A 20,241-nucleotide genomic window follows, 5' to 3' on the forward strand; every position below is an offset into this window, starting at 1 on the left:
ATAAATTACCTTCATTAGCATCTCCAAGACAAATTAACCCACAGAAACAGCCATGTAATTGGAAATGAACCACTTGAGCTTAAAATATGACAGTTGTTCACTCTTCTGACTTGATTCTTGAACCGCTTTGAATTCTGAGATGTCTTCTGTATTCTTTCCCCTACATTGTCCTTCTCCTTTCTTCCTATGCTGCCATTGAATGACCAGGACAACACTGGTCTGCAATAACATCCTGGGACCCCACAAGCTCCTCTCTGTCAGCTCATATTCCTTTAGTAACCCCTTTTGGTGCGTAGTCCGTCAGTCACGTCCGAGCTGGATAGAACATAGCATTTAACAAAAAACCCTTTTAACACTCATCACAGCATTAGCATCACGCTCATAGCTACACAATAAGCTTTCTGTCATTTCTCTAGCATTGCTGTAGTAGTCCCTGTGTGTTCACCAACATCTGCTTTGCCCTGCACAGCCTTCACAGCTTGTCATTAGAGCAAAGATTTCTTCTCTCATTTGTCTTCTTTCTAAGTTTTTCACTTTTGCTTCTTCATTCAGCAGAATATGGCTATTCGTTACCAGGTAGTGTGGGAATAAAACATCAGTTGATATTATCATATTTGTTTTTATCCACTTTGGATCTCCTCCACTGCTTGGCTGTTGTGCGTTTATTTTTTTTTCATTTTTTTTTTTAATGATAAAATCTGCTCACAGATCAAATAGAACAGTGATAGTAGCTTCAATTTGCCATCTTAGTGATGTTATGGAAAAGTTACCTTTATCTCTTTGTTCTTGGACATGTTGGTGTATGTTTTTTATTTAGTTTATCTTTGTATAATAAGAATAAGCTCCAGTGCCTTTTTTCCTTTTGGCTTGTGTGATCGACTGTCTGTGCCATCCCTCTCTACCACGACACTCCCACTATTATTGTTGTACAGAGAATGGATATGTCAACACAACATTTTTTAGTATTGAAGTTAACAAAATGAGCAACAAAAGAAGCTTGCTGCTGCATAGATTTGTCCCACTGTCTTTTATTTTAAAAGTGATCTGAGAGTATTTCATGTTTTGTTGCATTATACAACTTAAGTATTAGGCGATTACTTTAAATAATTTATAATTCTAAGGTTTTTCTATCATTTGCATGGCCACGGGTGAATAAACCAACCAATATCCTTCCACTGTAGTGCAGATGTGTCCATGCTAAAGTGTTGATTCCAGTAGTGTGAAACTCACCACCACTGGAATCTCAATCAGATCATATTTTATTCAAAATGTTTGATAGTATTCATATTTACACTCCAAGCCACAGGGAACATTTTGAATTTACTAGCCCTTAACTTCTTTAACTTTATTGATTAATCACAGTCTTTGGTACTGTATGGCATGCCCTATAATCTTCTTGTTGTGCCAACATTTATTTTGCACTGTTAATTCTCACATACTACATAGTTGGAAAACAAGGAATAACTGGTTATTTTCACGTTTTTTCTTACACGCTGACCAGGAGCTGCTCGTAGCCGTAGTCGTACCAACATTGCCCAGGAGGGGGAAGCAGAGGCCAGCTCCCAGGAGTCCCTGCAGGAGCTGCTGCCAGAGGAGGTGTTGGTGATTTCAATCGGAACTGGTCCTCAGACCGTCCCAGGCATGATGTCAGAGAATGAGGTAATGGCATTTAAATGAATGCACTGATTTGCTGGGCAGATCATGATGATGAAATAAAGTCAATGTCATTTTTTTTGTCTTTGAAGAGGAGGAAGACTTTTTATAGCACGAGTCATGCATTTTACAACTTTTTGTGTTATTTTAATTTGATGTGCCTTGTATTTTATGTGAAATGAGCTCAGTTAATGCTAATGTATTTTTTTTCCTCTTGTTGTTTTTGAACTTCTCATGTTTACAGCTAAATATAAATATTATCTTGATTATTTTTTTACTACTTTGTAGGTTTTAAACCTGCAGATGGCTGACGGACCCCAGGGAGAAGGCCATGCTGACGATACAAAGCTGCATGGAAAACCAGACAAAACTCTGCGCTTCTCTCTCTGCAGTGATAACTTGGAAGGTATCTCAGAAGGTCAGTTTGTGAACAAAAGGATCACAATCATCCCGATGACTATATACAGTGGTAACATAGAAACAGTGTACGTTGTTGTAAGTTATTATCAACATTTCCGCTACCTACCATACAGCTTTTGTGTAGCTCTAAATTAATGCTGTTTCTAAAACACATTATTGCATTTTTATTACATTTCTAATTGCAAAATAAAAAGAATGATTACAAAAATGCATGTATATGAAAAGCAAGTTCGGATGAACTATGGCAGGGCCCACACAACTTCTCCGCGCCGAATAGCGCGTACCACGTTCCCGAGAATTCCGTCAAATGACCAAGTAAAAAAAGGTGTCCGAGAGGCTCTTGACATCTGCTCATAGAATATCCATGTCAAATTACAGTCCGATTCAACGAGCATTAACGGAGGAGGAGTCATTTGAAAAATGGGTCCCCGGGCGCCCCCGTGGCACATACAGCGTAATCGGCCCCATTCATATATTGTCATGTGTCAATTATTCGGTACCACCAACTGTTGCAATCTTTGACTCACAAATAAAACTAAGAAAACTAGGAAAACGATTTTAGCTAGTGTACACAACAACAAGAAGAAGAACAAAGTGAGTGGCGTTTTGAGTCCGGTAGCCCCGCCTAAAAAAAAAATGCCATGTGATACCAGTTGGATGAATGATTAACCAACCACATTGACAATATCCTTATCTATTCCGATATCCTGAGGTGTGATTATTATGAATTAAAAACCTATTGTTGCACGGTGGTTAGCACTAAACACATTCAGTGCCAGCCATTTTCAGAATTTCTACCCCCGAGTGCCAGCCGTTTTTGAGCATTTTTACTATTTTAAAGACCCACAGAATATATTGTTTTATGACTATCTGAAATCTGACACCAGATTCTGAAAGATTGAAGCCTCTACTTTGTTTTTGTTTCTGGCTTGTTTTGTTCTCCCGTAATCAGCTGTTGAATAGAGCAAGTTTTACACAAATCTTCAGTTTCAGAGCAAAAAGCTGAAAAAACAGCCTTTTTCTAAAAAAATACCCTGGCAGTGACTTTAAAGCATTTTTTTTGCTTTAGTGACAACTGTAACGTCTGAACATTGTTTCCTTTTATAAAACAAAAAAACACAGGGCTTTTGATTGCAAAATTATTATTATTTTGCTATCTGGGTCAGAGTTGAATGGATATCTTACTGTATTTTGGCGTTCCTCCAAGTCTCTCCCGTCAGTCTGCACACGCGCATCTTCCTCCCAGACATGCCGAGTGTCACTGCTTGCCCCGTTTTTTTAAATCGTTTTATTTCACCATTGCCACACTCCAATAATCTACTAAAGTTCCACACATGCTCTGGTCGGCTGTGCGCTGCTGTGTGCTGGTGGAAACATCGACGTCATCTCTCGTAGCGCCATTTTCTCGTTAACTCCTTTCCTCTCCAATTAAGCTCTGCATCCAAAGGTGCGCTGCTGCCACCTATATGTCACCTATTATTTTGCTATCTGGCTCACAGGCTTACTGTATTTTGTATCTTCTCCCCTCCGTCGATCACAGAGACATAACTTCCTCTTCCTTCAGACATGCAGAGATGATCCGTTTGGCCTGGTTAGTTGATGGTTTTATCTCACGGTCTAACACATGTTCTGTGTTAGTAAGTGGGGCTGTGAGCTGCTGAATACTTCACAATATCACTCCATAGCGCCATAATCTCACTCGTCCCTGCTTCTTCCTCCTTAGCTAATGGTTGTATCAGTGGCTAATCTCACATCTAAAGGTGCGCTGCTGCCACCTTCAGGGCACAGTTGGTTACTACATCACATTTTAGCTTAGATATTGATGAGGGACCTCCACCAGAGTGTTTTCTAGTAATCTCCATGAAAAAATGGCACTGAGTGAGTTAAGCATTATAGCAAGGAGGTACTTGGTTTTATTCCGATGGTTTATCTGTGACTGTGATGTAGTGATCATTTTTTTCCCCACGGATCGGTTTAATGTCAGACAATATTTTCACGGACCGACCTTTAAGATGTGGCCAAAAAAACTGTCATTTTCTAAATATGTTAAATGTGAGTATATTGTATATAACTTTATTGGCAGCTTCAAGGTTAAACATGTTTTCAACATAAGATACGACAAAAACAAATACAAAGTGCATGAAAAATTAGAAATAAAACTCACCATAACATGGGAGCTCTGAGCTTGTTTCTCTGCAATGAGACGGTTAGACGGATGTAGAAGAAAGAATCTGGTAATTTTTCAAAATAAAACATGATTCTCACCAATTGACCCACGGTCCGGTACCGGTTCACGGCCCGGAGGTTGGGGACCTCTGCTCTAGGAAGTACTCAATTAATATAACTGATAGTGGTTTTATTAGGTTAAAGGCATCCCATCACTCAAATCGTAGCATATTTTTGCCTGTTTTAAGTCTTAATTGTTCCGCTGAAATTCATGCGTGGAACTGTAGTAAGATAGCTGATAATGGTGTCCAAAAAGATGCGCTGGCCAACAGTTTCAAAATCTGATTTCTTGTTTCCTGCTAAGTGCAACATCAAATTTATCAAGGCAAGGTAAATTTATTTGTATAGCGCATTTTATACACAGAGGAATGCAATGTGCTTTACATGATTAAAAAAATGCAACAGAAAACATTCAACTGTTTAAAAATTGATAAAAACATTAAACATGTTTTTAAATCAACAATTAAAACATTGAATTGATATAAGTAATGGGAAGTTATAAACGTATAAGTTGATATAAAGGACTCCCAAAACATTTCTTACACACACATTAAAGCAGAACTCAGTGACATGCGCTTAGTACTCCCCCTAAAGGTCTCTTTTGGTTATGTCACTGACACTCAGCACCCCCCGCCGCCTGCCCAATCCCACAGCTACATGCGTACCTTTGGTCTCCCAAAACGGTAGCAACAGATCACTGAAAAATCCTAAGGGTGCTTTCACACATATAGTCCTATGTGGCCATGTGAACAGTATGAGGAAGAGAGACCAGTAAAATAAATGAATAATGTGGGAGTAATACGGAAGGGAGTGTAGAAATGTGTGTATGTATTTGTGTGCTGACAAAGCAGCTCTGAAAATGGATGGATGGATATTTGTGTGTGTGCTGCCTGACAGAGCTTTAGACCTAAATTGTATCCATGATGGTTTGCATATCGCTTCAAATATTACCATGTTGTGGAAACTTAAAATTGATCAGAATCAGAATTCCTTTATCAATCCCAGAATTCCTTTATCAATCTTAACATTTAAATTTTGTCAACAACTTCATTGTACTTTGGTCTTTGTTCCCTAAGGTCCATCCAACCGCTCTAACTCTGTTTCGTCTCTGGACCTGGAGGGAGAGTCTGTCTCAGAGCTTGGAGCTGGACCATCAGGGAGCAATGGGGTGGAGGCTCTTCAACTTCTGGAGCATGAACAGGGTGTGTCTGTGTGTGTTAATGTTTCTGTAGGGTTCTCAAAACATCTACATAAATTATAATTTATTATTTTTTTAACAAAGAATAAAGTAAGAAATGAGCAGGTTCTCTGTACCATACTTCCATCAGCCACCACACAGGACAACCTGGACGACAAACTGCGCAAGTTTGAGATCAGAGATATGATGGGACTGACGGATGACCGGGACATCTCGGAGACGGTCAGTGAAACCTGGAGCACTGATGTCCTTGGCAGTGACTTTGACCCCAATATGGATGAAGACCGGCTGCAAGAAATAGCAGGTAGGATCTGGTAATGTGCCAAAATATTTCACATTCCAAGTCTTTTTTTCATGGTGAAGTAAATAATAAATTATGCTATTTAGTAGGGTGATAAGGATGAGTGGAGCCCGAGATGACCCTTTGTGAAATACCAACAAACAGAGAAATGTCATCACCTTGTGGTCTGTGGGGAAAACACAACAAAACAAAGTGTTTTTAGCAACTAAATGGAAAATCACAAGCCTTTGGTGGCTGTGTCAATCCCCGTCAAGGAACAATGTTCTCTATTTGCCGCCAGTTCTCTCTGGGACTATATTCCCAAAACATATCAACTATATATATATATACATATATATATATACTGCATAGGCTGAAATGAAATGTCTAGGTTCACGAAAAACCCACCTTTAAAATAGCTTTTATTCTGTTTGTTTACTGTTCGGTTTTTGGGGGGTTTTCTTATGGTTTTTTGTGTTTCTATTAAGCAAAATTGCTATGCAATCACAAAAGAACAAAAAAACAGTCTGAGGATTGCACAGTTGAGCTGCTCAGCACATGACACTTCCTGTGATGTTATAGACAAACTCTTCCATTTATTGTCAAAAACCACAGCAACCGACCAATTGCGGGTTACTCTGTTCATCACTGTGTGTGTGGAGCACCTGTGCAAGTCTTATTCAGACTCCAATCATCCTGATTGCCTCAAGTTTTGCTCTCTCTCTCTCTCTCTCTCTCTCTCTCTCTCTCTCTCTCTCTCTCTCTCTCTCTCTCTCTCTCCCTCTCTCTCTCTCTCTGTGACATTATCACAGTCCCTGCAGTCTTATTGACCTTGGTTCCCTCTCATTTGCATCCACCATTTTTCATTCTTCGGATTACGGCGTTGAGGGACTTTTCCATCATTAAGTGAATTTACAGCGATTTCCTTATGTGTTTTCTCCAAGGGATCGGGTTATGAGATGCACATTAAATATCCATTAATACCTCATTATCCCACTGATAAGATTACCATGATAATGAGGCAGAAATTCTAATTGTTTCACTTCTTGTTGTGCCACTCATTTAATCATCCACCTGAAAGACAAGTACTCAGCGCCCCTACCTTGAAGACTGTAAACAGGGACAGCGGGGTAGTGCTCTCCCACTGCCAACAGTAGCCCCGCCTCCACACTGCTGGCATGCCTGCGTGTTCATGGCAGGCATGTTCCATGAAGTGGAAGCATTAACTACCAGAGGGCGCCGCCACCACTGGTTGGGTTTTGGTGGCTAGCCTGCTCGAGCTCTTCCACACTTATGCTTTCTTCCACCTGGTTAAGCTCCAGCTTCACGTCACGTAGCGGTTATGGTGTGGAGGAGTTTTAAGAAAGCGGGCAATGCTGTAATTTGATGGTGAATAATGCTGCACTTCATCAACAGCTCAAAGTCATAGCCCCATAGGCCATGGCGGGGTTGGGTATTATCATTAAACTCTGACCTTTGACTTTGTGGTGAGTGAGCCTGTGGGTCCCAGCATGGAAGTCACGTGACCTCTGAGTCTCTTGTTTGCAAAGCTCTCTGTATCTCCTTCCACAAGTCTGTAGTTTATTTTTTGTTTTCTGCTGATCAAAGCCAGCTGTGCTGTAGGAAAGTCACACTTTGCGGTGAGAAAGTGAAAAACATTTTACGTGTATTAATCATGTCCCTATAAAGATATCACTCAAGGTGTAGTTTTATTAGTCATTGGGTAAAAATGATAAAATGCTAAATCTGTGTGGTTTTTTTGTTTTAGATTAAGTCTAAAGTTAGTGACTGTTTGCCCAGTCCAGCTTCTGATCAGTTCTGCTTTAGTTAAATTCAGTTGTAGTCTAGCATTAAATGACAAATGTCACATCATTTATCTTCAAGTTTTCTTTGTAGTTTTGTATTCAAACTAATTCTCTGTTTACAAGTTTTTGCACTTCTTCATCCAAGCCTCGTGTAAAAAGATGACTTCTGATTTGCTTATTTGTCACTACCTACTTTGCTTCTACCTCTGAAAAGCAAATTATTCTGGATGATTTTGGTCTATCAGAGATTTTATATGGAGTTTTTTTTTAATCAGTTCACAAAAATGTGAATCCATTTTGTCATTACTTTTGTGAACATTTATGACTAAAATACCACTACCTCTGATGGAGTATCCCCCTCTCTCTCTCTCTCTCTCTTTCTGCGCTCACAGGAGCTGCTGCAGAGAACATGCTCGGCAGCCTGCTGTGTCTCCCCGGATCAGGTTCGGTTCTACTTGACCCATACGGTTCCACCATCTCCGAAACCACAAGCGAGGCCTGGAGTGTGGAGGTCCTTCCCAGTGACTCAGGTGCATGGTCCAGCCTATTGTGCTTTACATTGTTCAAATGTGTCTCAGGGGTGTTTCACTGCACGTGTGTATTATTTTGGAGCTGAGTGCGACACCAGGTGTGGCTGCACTACGTTGCACACTAAAGCATGTACGTGCATTCGTCATGTTTGTGTGCATTTTATTCTCTTTTAGGGCAGATCTGCCCATGTCAGTAAAAAGCAGCTTAGGGTCTCCTTGGAGGGACCACCAGGTGTGATCGCACCTGTAGTAGTGCACTAAGGAGGGAAGAACAAGGACAGCAGCTGTTCTCACTCTGTGTCAGTTCTTTCTTTGGCTATTTTATACATAGCACAGCATTTTTTTAGACCTATATGTACATTTAACACAAATTTCAACACACAAGCTAAATAGTAATTCGGCTATGAATTCTCTTGACATGCATGCCATAAAATGACAGATTCTTATTTTAAGTTAAGGCTATGTGCTTAACTTTTTTTTTGGAAACAGTTTTTTTTTTTTTTTTTTTTTTAACTTGGTTGAACACTTGAAAAGCTTGATTTTTTTTTTTTTTTTTAATTGTAGTACACCATCTTAATATGCAGCATGCAGAAATGACATGCTTTTGAGTCTTGATTGCTTTTTGTTCTATTTGCTGCATCTATTCTGATCAATAGCTGTGAGTTCACAAACTTGGTGTGAGTAGTGTGCTTGTTTCATGGCTAGGTTGCACAAAACTACACTCTGAAGAGCACTTCACCGGTGCATTATTACTAACGAGCATGCAAATGAGGACTGATTTCACTGTGGAGCCTCTACGTTTGGCTCAACAGCTCCATTGGGCAACCAGCGAATTGGCTGCACTAGCTTTATGGTTTGGATTGGCAGCTATAAGACATGAAAATATAGGTTTTGTTTGATTTCTAGCTCATTTGTGCTAGAAATGAGCCCCCCCCCCCCCTCAATAACCATAACGCATGGAGTGATGAGCATCATATGTAGACAATTGAATGAAAGAAAAAGAAGAGAGAAAAATACACAGTGTTTTCTCGGGTGTGTTTCCTGAAGAGAAAACTATGTTGTGAATTCTTTGCAGAAGCAGCAGACCTAAAGCAGGAGGAGCGCCTGCAGGAGCTGGAAAGCTGCTCAGGGGTTGGCAGCACCTCAGATGACACAGAAGTTCGGGAAGTTAGCTCTCGACCCAGCACTCCAGGCCTGAGTGTTGTCTCAGGTATAACAACCTCCTTACTTTAAGAAATCAATATTAGTATTTCTCACTCCGTAGTTCTGTTTCTACCTGAAGTCATTTGAATGCCAGACTTTGATCCAGGACTTTTTCTCTTTCATAACTATGTAATAACTGTTAAAGTTGGTGGAAAATTTTGATTTCTGGACACTTGAAACCATAATAATTAGACTGGTGTAATTTTTTTTTTTACTGGTGATACCATTTGTGGCCCCATTTTGATGAAAACATCAGGCCAGGAGGATTTCTGTTTATTTTGTGAGTGACAACAAGATAATCTGATTGTTTGATAAAAAGAGACAGCTGTAGTGCATGAGCTCAGGTGGATATAATATGTTGACATGCATGAAGTAGTATTCTACATTAAGTAGTCAGCTGTGACTTTCCTGGCTCAGTTCAGAAGAAAGCGTCCCACAGGACTCTGCCAATGGAGAGTGTGCTTCAGATGATCACTCATATCTTTGTCTTCCTCCTAACCCATGGGAGCTTACGCTACCAGTTCACAGTTCCCAGCGGAAAAGCTTCTGCAAGAGACCATGTAACAAAGTCTGGGTAGAAAAATATCAGCGTTGTTTTAAAGCTCTAGCCATCCTTATCTGAAACACGTTATTGTCGAGGTGATATAAAAGTATGTTGGAATTGAATATTCTCTTCAGGTATCAGCGCAACCTCAGAAGATATCCCCAACAAGATCGAAGACCTGCGGTCAGAGTGCAGCTCAGACTTTGGAGGGAAGGACTCGGTGACCAGTCCAGATGGAGAAGAGTCAGGCCATGGTAGGAGAGTTCAGCTCTCAGTCCAGTGTCTATCTAGAGTCTAGAATAACAGCTGTTAGTCCAGCACTAATATAATACCTACATTTTTAAAGAATAATTGGTAACACATAATTTTTATACATAAAGGCTGACTTTACGCTGTCATTATTCTGACATCACACCTGTCATTAGCATGAATAAGGTGTCATGAAGGCTGTTGTTAAGTTTCGTTCATTACCCTAACTCTTCATTACCCTATCCTTAATAATAATGCATCGAATATTATAAAGCACCAATCTGTTCATTTACAATCTCTAATAATCAGTAGAAGACCCTCCTCCAGTCCACAAAATAAGGTCAGTATTGAAAATGTTATGTACTGCTAAAAGATATAATCAAAGTACACAAAACTAAAAAAAAGATACAAAAATACACATAATGACTCCAGAATCACACTACAATGGCAACAAAAAACAATAATGATACAAAAATGCACAAAAAGACAACATAAAGCTATAAAAATACACATAATGACTCCAAAATACATACATTATATCACACATTTATCATGCGCGTGTCCCATAGAATTAAACCAGGGAAATTGCACACGCTATTTGACTTTGTACTCTGTAGTGTTATAAAGGGGTATATTAGCGTGTGCAGAATATGTACACCTCTTTGTACACCCAACTTTCAAACACATACTCATTTGGCCATAATTGACAACTCTACTTATGCCCCCACTATATGAATACATAATTCGGACGGGCACTGTACTTGTTCAGGCCAATGACAGCTTAATGTCAGCCTTATTTATAAAACTTTAAACAAAGTTTTATTGAATGATATCTGACAAAAGCTAAAATGAAAATGTACATTGTTTGCTTGGAAAAAATGTCATGTCACTTTTTAAACAATTGTACACATTGGTAGCCGTTAGCTTAAACACTGTTAAGTGTCTCCTATTCTGTGCATCTCTGAAGGTGCACACCACCTGACATCTCCACCTTCACAACCAGATTCCCTACTGGCCATGTTTGATCCTCTCTCCTCTGCTGAAGGTAATTTCTTTTTTTCACTATTCTCTTCCTCTGATCAGAGCCTTTAAGTCAGTATCATTCAATTCCAGTGCCAATATTGGGGAGTCACAGATCAGCTTGAGTAGTCACAGATCAGCTTAAGTAGTGTGAATTAAACAGTTCACCGGCTCACCTCACCCTAATTACCGTAGTAGACATGTTAATATACGTTCATGTGAAATGCCTCGACAATGGATTTATTTAGAATTTGAAATCATTCCTGTAGGTCTTTGTTCATGCCTCTGTACATTTTCATTGTAGAGAAGTGGGAATATTTGCTTGAAGAATGCTGGCGTTTGTGAGTCTGTGGCAAGGTGAAGGGATGACAGGCTGTGAGACCTCACCCCAGGCTCTTTGGCACTGTCCCCCCTTTCCCACTGAGCTCAGGGCTGCCTTTGGAAGCTTTTCAGGACAGCGTCTACCCTTGGAACAGGTGGCTTACCGACACCGATGGCTCATCTCCCACCAACATCTCTCTTTAGCATTCTCCTCTGCATTTGGAGGTGTTTTTTTCCTGCTGATTACAGTGTTTAGCAACTATTATTCAGAGAAAGGGTGAAACTCACAGGAATATTCAGAGTACTTGGGAATAATTCACTTTAAAATACCTTGTGGGATATTTGGCAAGTGCATATGAAAGTAAATTAAACGATGATGAATATCATCATCTTCCTGAGCGCGTGCATTTTTTACTATGCATGTTCTATAATTGGCTAAATGTAAATCCTTTCAATTGTACCTTTATCAGTGAATAACAATCATGAATTTTTTATGGTCATACCTGATAGTGAGTTGGACATAGTAGACCATGTGCACCAAGCTTATGGTTGGCATTGCTTCTATTAAGCTTTCATTTCCCAAGTTTACAGATGTATAAAGCAACAAGAAGAACTACATGTGCAGAAACAAGAAACGACCACGAACTGCTACCAACTGCCTCACAGCCCATATGATGGAGACTATATGTAGTTTGTAGGGGTGTGTATTGCCTGGCATCTGGTTGTACGATTTGTATCTTGATACATAGGTCACGATATATCCCGATATTAAAGTATAAGGTGATTATTGCAATTTTTTCATATATGACTTAAGAAACAACTAATCTGTAAATGTGTACAGCTTCATGAAAAAATTATGTATGGAATATATTTTATTGACATATTTTACCCTCAAAACATTGGCTTTAACATGCCATGTGCCAACAACTTAAAATAAAAAAATAACATACAATCTGCCTGTGGATTTTAAACCAACTTTGACTTTAGTGCAACTTAACTGAGGTATATGTCTAGAACAACAAATAAATGCAGAAAGTTACTACTTTTCTTTTAGATTTCTTTGAAAAAACACAAGTTGGTCAACATACCCAGGTTTTAGAGCACTTCTTTGTGCAGTTACAATGTCTCCTGCAGTGGAAAAGACTTTCTTGGTTAGATAAAGGTTAAAAAAAATAAATAAAAAATAAATAAATTTTTTTTTTAATCGATCCGAGAAGCGCGTGACGTAGTACCGAATCGATTTCCCTAGTAGTTTGTGTTAGAAATTTGAAAAATAGGTAAACCACAGTTCTAATGCATAAGACTTGTTTTTTGATGCTTCTGTTATGCTCATGCAATGCTGTACGTGCAGTACACCAGAGTGCTGTGGACCACAATGCAATACTACTGGCTCTGTTCCAACTGTTAAATAAGAAAATATTGATTGCATTAATTTTTTCCCTCTCAAACTGGCTAATTTGTAAACTAAACTGTTGAATGACTGAGGTTTGAATATACCTGGAGCAAACTCTCATAAGCACAGGTTGAGTAAGAAAATGATGTCCTCGGGCACCTTGTGGATGGAACCAGGGGACTTGTTTTCTATAAGGCTAAGGGGCTAATTACTGAAACACCATGCAGCCTCAGTGTGTCAGTGGTTGGTATCTATTGTTAACAACAGCAAAGTTGTGAACAGGTTGTGCAGCAGGATCCTGGGCAGTCATGGCTCATTGATGCACTCTGGGTGTGTCAGCAGGCCTTTGTGCTTCTATCCAATGGACAAACACAATGCATCGTTAGGTGTTCCTTATGTTGTGGCTGATTGCTAAATGTTCTTTGTTTGCACAGGCTCATCCACTGGAACAATCGTGAGGCCCAAAGTGCACTATGCTCGTCCGGCCCATCCTCCTCCTGACCCTCCAATCCCTGAGGCCAGTGCCCTCGGGCAGGAGACACGCCACTCTATGTTCGTACCCCACTGCCTGGCCCAGGCTGAGCTGGAGCTCACCAAGCAGCGCCACTCTTTTCCCGACAGGCTTGTCCGCAGCCGCAGCTCTGATATTGTGTGCCCCGGCCGCCGGCCCACCAGCGACCCCGGCCTTAATCGGAGAATAGCAGGAGAAGAGCGTGACCCCTCTGCCTCCTTCGCCTCAGGGCCATCCTCATCCCCCAGCAAGGACTCCCTGAAAGGAGAGGTAACCAGCAGCTATAATGCAGTTCTTTGTTGTAGCTTAAAATGATAAATAGTGGTTTATATCATTGGCCAATGTTTTATTTGTCCTTTGAAGTTGGAGGACAGGAAAGACAGTGACGATGAAAAGTCCGATCGCAACAGACCTTGGTGGAAGAAACGCTTTGTTTCAGCGATTCCTAAAGGTAAGGAAAGTGGCCACACACTCCTTTTTCTTAACCGAGTGATAAACTGCTGTCCTTTCAAAACCTATCTGTTTGCAGTGTTTTTGTTCATATGTTGTAAAAGGTTCTCTTAATCAAAGTTGAGGAAATATCACACGTTGAGGAGCAGAGCAAAAACCACTTTATAAGCTGAGAAAGAGAATGATGATCCATGTTGTTCACTCCATGGCTGATGTTTCAGTCAGAAAAGGATGTTTCTTGTTGTTTGAAGTGGTTCTTGAGAGGTGCCCAGTTCCTTCTCTCTCAGGTCTGACTTGGTTCTGATTTATATAGACTTTTCAGAGCTAATCAGTCATCAGAGGAGCTTTAGTTGCGTAGATTGTATGGCTGTAGCCCTCCCAGCAGTGTTGTCAGCCAGCAGCTAATGGTCATTAGATAGACCTCTCTGTCATCGGCGCTGATAGATGACAAATCTCTAGTTGCAGTTCTACTCCACAATCATCTCTCATACATGATCTGTCTTAGAAATAATGGGCTACGGCCTTGCTGAATGACTACTTATTTCTCTTGGAGGTAATGATATTTTTAAAGTCAACAATAATTTGACATTCATAAAAACTGAAGATGGTTGGAACATTAAAGATAAAAAAGCTATATAGTTTTGCTGCAGTCCTTTGTGGAGTTTGTGGTGTTTGTCATGCTGCTTTGTTGGGGTGCAGTCAGTTGTGCTCGAGAGGCCAACCCTGTCCGTTGTGTTCCACACAGTGCTGTATTGGACGGCTGAGGGGGATGTCCCAGGTAACGCTGTCACATTTGTTGCAGGAAAGTGTTGTGTTGCTTAATAGATGCTGCCTTAGAGCTGTAGAGCTGTGATGTCCCACAATCATTTTCATCATCTATACATGCACCTGGTTCCTCTCATTATTATCATTTGAATGTGTGCAGAATAAAGAAAATCACCCAGTCTTTCCTGTGTTTGTTTTTGGTTTTAGTGGCATCAGTCAAATGCATGTTTCTGTACTTTTCAAAGAACTTTATAAGGATTACTGTGATATTTTGTTTGCAGCAGAATTGTCGTTGAAGAAAAAGCCTTTTATAGTAACTACTGTCAATTAGTTACTATATACCAGTGGTTGCTATCCTTTTTTGGATTGTGACCCCATTTTGATATCAAGAAGAAGACATTTTTTTTCTTTTTCTTCTAGAAATAGTTTTTGATTAAGTTTGTTAAACTGTTACAAATACAGAGTTGCCAGCCCTAGTAACAAGTTGTGCCAGCGCAGATATAGTCATACTGCATTTTACAATATTATGATTATTATTATTAATAATAGTAACTAGCTTTATATTTGGCAAAGTAAAAGTATAGAAAACAGTTGTTTAAGATGTTTTATTTTTCAATAATCATTAAAAAAAAATTCAAGAATATATTTTGAATCAGTAATTCAATTCAATTTTATTTCATTTTTTTTAATCAATTACTAGATATTTTAGGCAACCCCATTTTAACTCCAGGTGGCCCTTCATAGGGTCCCCACCCCAAGGTTGAAAAACACTGCCATATTATAATAATAATAATAATGATAATAAAAATGCATTGGGTTATATATAGCGCTTTCTCATAGACACTCAAAGTCGCTTTACAGAATTAAAGCATTATTCTTTCACTCCACACTTAGTGGTGGTAAGCAACTGTTGTAGCCACAGCTGCCCTGGGGCAGACTGACGGAAGTGAGTCTGCCATAGTGAACCATTGGCTCCTCCGACCACCACCAACACTCCCTCACACACTACATTCATACTAGGCAATGCTGGTGAAGTGCCTTGCCCAAGGACACAATGACAGATACCACTGGAGCGACTGTGCCACTGTGTCACCTGGAATTCTCAGGGCTCTCTTATCCAACTACTAACCAGGCCCAGACCCGCTTAGCTTCAGAGATCTAATAAGATCGGACAATGACAGGCTGGTATGGCCACATATTGCATTACTTATTTTTTTTCATCAAATGTATATTTTAGGTGCTTTTTTGATTAAATTTTTTTTAACCTTTATTTAACCAGAAAAATCTCATTTAGATTAAGAAAATATTTTTCAAGAGAGTCCTGGAAGCCGTTAGGGTTCGCTTCCTTAACCATTAGGCCACTACTGCCCTATATATAATATATAACGTATTAGGGGTGTGTATTGCCTGGCAGCTGGCGAGATGATTCGTATCCCGATACATAGGTCACAATACGATATATCGCGATATTAAAGTATAAGGCGATTATTGCATTATTATTTTTATATGACTTAAGAAACACCTAATCTGTATATGTGTACACCTTCATGAGAACATTATGTATGAAATATATTTATATTTTACTCTCAAAACATTGGCTTTAACATGCCATGTGCCAACAACTTAAAATAAATAAATAACATACAATCTGCCTGTGGCTTTTAAATCAACATGACTTTAGTGCAACATGACTTTAGTGCAACTTAACTGAGGTATATGCCTAGAAAAACAAATAAATGCAGAAAGTTACTACTTCATTTTGGCAGGGAACAAGGCCAACATGAACAACGATAGAGAGGAGGAGGACAACACTGACTACAGATGAGAATACACAAAAAAGGACGGTTCAGAACAACTCAAGAATGTTTGACCAGAGAGACATGTAAACCCATGTAAATTTGCGATGGTAAAACAGGGGACGGGACCCGGATAAGCAAACTGCTTCTCTCGTCTCCTTTTTCGGCATGTACAAAAAGAAAAAAAAAAAGTGAATGTAACCATGTCAGAAATAAACTGAATAAATAAAAATAAAAATAAATTTTTTTTTAGATTTGATTGAAAAAAATACAAGCTGGTCATCATGCCCAGGTTTCAGAGCACTTCTTTGTGCAGTTACAATGTCTCCTGCAGTGGACAAGACTTTCCTGGTTAAATAAAGGTAAAAAATGTAATTAAATTAAAAAAATTCAATATGGACACATTTATAATCAATCCGAGAATCGCACGACGTAATATTGCGATATATCGCCGAATCAATTTTTTTCAACACCCCTATACTGTGTATATACTGTATATTTGTGTATGAATAGTGTTTAGGATGAGTCATTTTTTGAACTCTCATCCACAGCTCCAATCGCAGCATTCAGGAAAAGAGACAAGCATGAGAAAGATGACACTACACAGGAGCGCATCCCACATGGTTAGTGAGGTTTTAAACATCTGCATGGCTAAATAAATACTCAGTAACATCAGTCTAATCCAGTTGGAACTGTTCAACAGAAGAACCGCTGCCCAGGCAGAACTTCCAAGCCCAGGCAGCAGAGGACATACTGGACAAGTACAGAAACATTAAGAGGACCAGCCCGAGCGATGGAGCCACAGCTGGAGCGTCCTATGATAGCACAGGAGGTCAGGAGACTCGCTGTTCTGGACACATTAAGTCTAGAAATGCTGCAGAATTAATACAATCATGTTTGTGTCCTTTTTTTTTTTTTTAATGGCAGATCTTTGTGTCGAGGACAGCGTGCATGACTCGACCCGAGAAGACACTCTGCAGAACATTTCCACTGATGACCTTCCAGATTCAGCCAGCCAGACAGCGCAGCAGCACGACTCCAAGTTCTCCTTCAGGTTGCATATTTTACTCTGAAACTAAACTTTTTTATTTGGCATCAAGTCACTTGACTGGTAATGCTTCTTGTCTCCTAGTTCCTGTTTATATATTTATATTGTCCCAAAAAAGAAATTAAGTTCAAAGTTGAGTAGAAATGGATGATTTGACTGCTTTGAACCAAGCACCACCACACTGTGTACATTAACAATTATTAACAGTCATTTCTGAAATTTTTTTATATATTTTGCATAATTTTACAACATTGTTTGCTCCCACTATTATTCCCTAAAATAAAATACTAAAGTCTAATAACATAGTGATGTACATTTAGGTTGGGCTCATATTGTTTTGTGTTGGTGCAGTTCTTACTTCATTGTGCCTTTTTTAATGAAACGCAAAAACCTAAGTTTAAAACCAATATTAATTAATTAATGATGAATGAAATTAGGTATTTTCCCCATCCATTGCCTTACAGACTACTAGGGATTCCTGAGCCCCAGATTGTTATTCTGGATTAAAATATTATTTATTTGATTTTTCAGTGATGCAAAGAAGAAGTTGAGGTTGGCGTTGTGTTCTGCAGACTCCGTAGCTCTTCCCATCATGGCTTCTGTAACCACACGAAACGGTCTGCCTGATCATATGGACCCTGAAGGTACCTCCAAAGTTCCCCCTGGTGAACTCAACCAAACTCACATGTTTTCTCTTTTAGTTTATCAGAGTTGCAGCTTTTCCACACATTTCATGGCAACTGTGAATTCATAGACACGACTGCATGTAAAGTTGACGTGCTTCAGTGTTGCTGCTTCATGAGTGATTAGTGAGTGGTTTTAACATCTCTGTTGACCTTGTGACAAATACTAATTGAAAGTGTTTATACTCAAAGCTAGGCTTTTAATCAGTGAAGCTGTAGACCATAGTCACTTCTCATTGGGTGCTAAAGTTCAGTCCTCTAATATTGGCACTCGTCCAACCTCCTGAAGGTGTCGTCAAGCGAGAATCTGATTCTGACCCACCTGTGAAGGTTTATGGTGTAAAATTATACTGAGAGTTCTCCCATCTGGCACTGTATTAAACTCAATTGCCATCGTTTATGATAAAGATGTGAGATTTCAGGTTTTTAACACAATAAGACAAACCTTTTCCACTTTCAATTCAGATGAATGAGCGGTGTTGAGTGGCAGTCTGTAAGATGATTACCGTTAAAACTATAAGTCGGAGTGGCTGTCTGTCATGCAGTCAGGAGGATGTGGCAGGTTGATTAGATTGCAGCAACCAGCAGCTCCTTTGTTAGCAGCAGGCAGCGTTGTCATTCCTTCCCTCTGTTTCTCAGACAACGAGATTGTCTGCTTCCTGAAGGTCCAGCTAGCCGAGGCCATCAACCTGCAGGATAAGAACCAGATGGCACAGATCCAGGAGACAACGCGCTGCGTCAGCCGCTTTGACGCGCGCACCTGCAGGAAACTGCTGGCTGCCATCGCTGAAGACTACAGGTAAACGTGGGATCCTGAAGGAGATAAAGTGATTTCCCTCAGGGACCCCCAGGGCTGTTACAGTTTGTTTTTTAGTTCAGTGCAACACAAGATTGGGCTTCAGTAATAGATGTTTGAATACAGCACTCACAGCACTTTGTGTGTGTGTGTGTGTGTGTGTGTGTGCGTTAGGAAAAGGGCCCCATACATAGCGTACCTCACACGGTGTCGTCAGGGCCTGCAGACGTCTCAGGCTCATTTGGAGAGACTCCTGCAGAGGGTGCTGAGAGACAAGGAGGTGGCCAACCGCTACTTCACAACTGTCTGTGTGCGCCTCCTTCTCGAGCATATGGAGTCCAAGATGCTCGACTTCATCAAAGGTACTTGAGCATTTCAGCATCAGTGTGACCAAACAGTAACTGTGCATGTTGACACGTGCACAGATTTCCATAACCCTTTCAGTTGACCTGTTTTCTCCTAATGTGACTCATGCCAACATGCAGCAGAGCATTAAAAGAGGATGTTTATTTCCTGTTTCATTACAAATGACTGAATGTTCATGCTGTAGCAACCCATCACTGAAAGGGGAAAAAAAGCAGTAACGCATTAACGGCCTGTCCCACTGTGAGGTTAAATGTCTTATGTTGTGCTTCTTTCCAGCTTTCCAGGTCTGCACAGCTGCAGATGACAAGACTGCAGCGGTCGAGGATTTTCTCCGCTACTTGTACGGCGCCATGGCCAGTGATGCCATTTGGCAGTATGCGAGCGAGGACCAGCTGCAGGATGCCCAGATGGCCATAGAGCGCAGCGTCATGAACCGCATCTTCAAACTGGCCTTCTACCCTAACCTGGACGGGGACAGTCTTCGAGACCAGTAAGTAGCTGGAGAAACCTTAACAGTAATAAGATTATTTAGAACAATATTATCTTTTTAAAATCTTAAGAGAAATTTAAGGAGCTTTAATTTTATATCATTATTTTTTATGTCCACATTAACACCATATGGCTTGAAGTTAATAAAAGTGTCTCCATGACACTGAATTTCACTCGTGGATTTAATTTGGAACCAACTTTGTTCTTTGAACTTTTTGTACAGTAAAATTACTGATATATTGGTAGATAGATCTTTATATAGATCCTTAAAAAGTCTTATAAGGCATTAAATTCATGAATTTAATAATAAGGCCTTAATTGTCAATAAAATGTCTTCATTCAATGTTTCAAAAGTCTTTAATATTTAACACACAATAAGTATGATTTGACGATTGTAATTAGTCTCAAATTTAAAAATGAATGGTAACATTCATTTTTTTTTAAATTATAATGCTGCAGCGGTACTTTCAACAACATGGGGAAATGTATATTTGA

At 39.8% G+C, this 20,241-nt stretch overlaps 1 protein-coding gene across 4 annotated transcripts in view; it reads left to right on the forward strand.

Moving 5' to 3' along the window:
• The window catches only part of gapvd1 (GTPase activating protein and VPS9 domains 1), a 748,782-nt gene that overhangs the window by 723,247 nt on the left and 5,294 nt on the right, over window positions 1-20,241 (forward strand). For 2 of the 4 annotated variants that reach the window (XM_028456955.1, XM_028456954.1), the window contains exons 8-25: window positions 208-288; window positions 1,502-1,659; window positions 1,942-2,071; window positions 5,376-5,501; window positions 5,628-5,801; window positions 7,975-8,112; window positions 9,188-9,322; window positions 9,994-10,113; window positions 11,076-11,153; window positions 13,277-13,623; window positions 13,717-13,804; window positions 16,916-16,987; window positions 17,068-17,196; window positions 17,292-17,418; window positions 17,944-18,056; window positions 18,735-18,894; window positions 19,066-19,253; window positions 19,534-19,747. In XM_028456955.1, coding sequence (XP_028312756.1) covers window positions 208-288; window positions 1,502-1,659; window positions 1,942-2,071; window positions 5,376-5,501; window positions 5,628-5,801; window positions 7,975-8,112; window positions 9,188-9,322; window positions 9,994-10,113; window positions 11,076-11,153; window positions 13,277-13,623; window positions 13,717-13,804; window positions 16,916-16,987; window positions 17,068-17,196; window positions 17,292-17,418; window positions 17,944-18,056; window positions 18,735-18,894; window positions 19,066-19,253; window positions 19,534-19,747 — 2,578 coding nt within the window. Of the gene's footprint in view, window positions 1-207; window positions 289-1,501; window positions 1,660-1,941; window positions 2,072-5,375; window positions 5,502-5,627; window positions 5,802-6,589; window positions 6,978-7,974; window positions 8,113-9,187; window positions 9,323-9,993; window positions 10,114-11,075; window positions 11,154-13,276; window positions 13,624-13,716; window positions 13,805-16,915; window positions 16,988-17,067; window positions 17,197-17,291; window positions 17,419-17,943; window positions 18,057-18,734; window positions 18,895-19,065; window positions 19,254-19,533; window positions 19,748-20,241 lie in introns of those variants that run through there. The other 2 variants (XM_028456956.1, XM_028456957.1) reach the window with 2 other exon arrangements.

This window comes from Gouania willdenowi, chromosome 9 (genome assembly GCF_900634775.1).
Source record: "Gouania willdenowi chromosome 9, fGouWil2.1, whole genome shotgun sequence".
NCBI lineage: Eukaryota > Metazoa > Chordata > Actinopteri > Blenniiformes > Gobiesocidae > Gouania > Gouania willdenowi.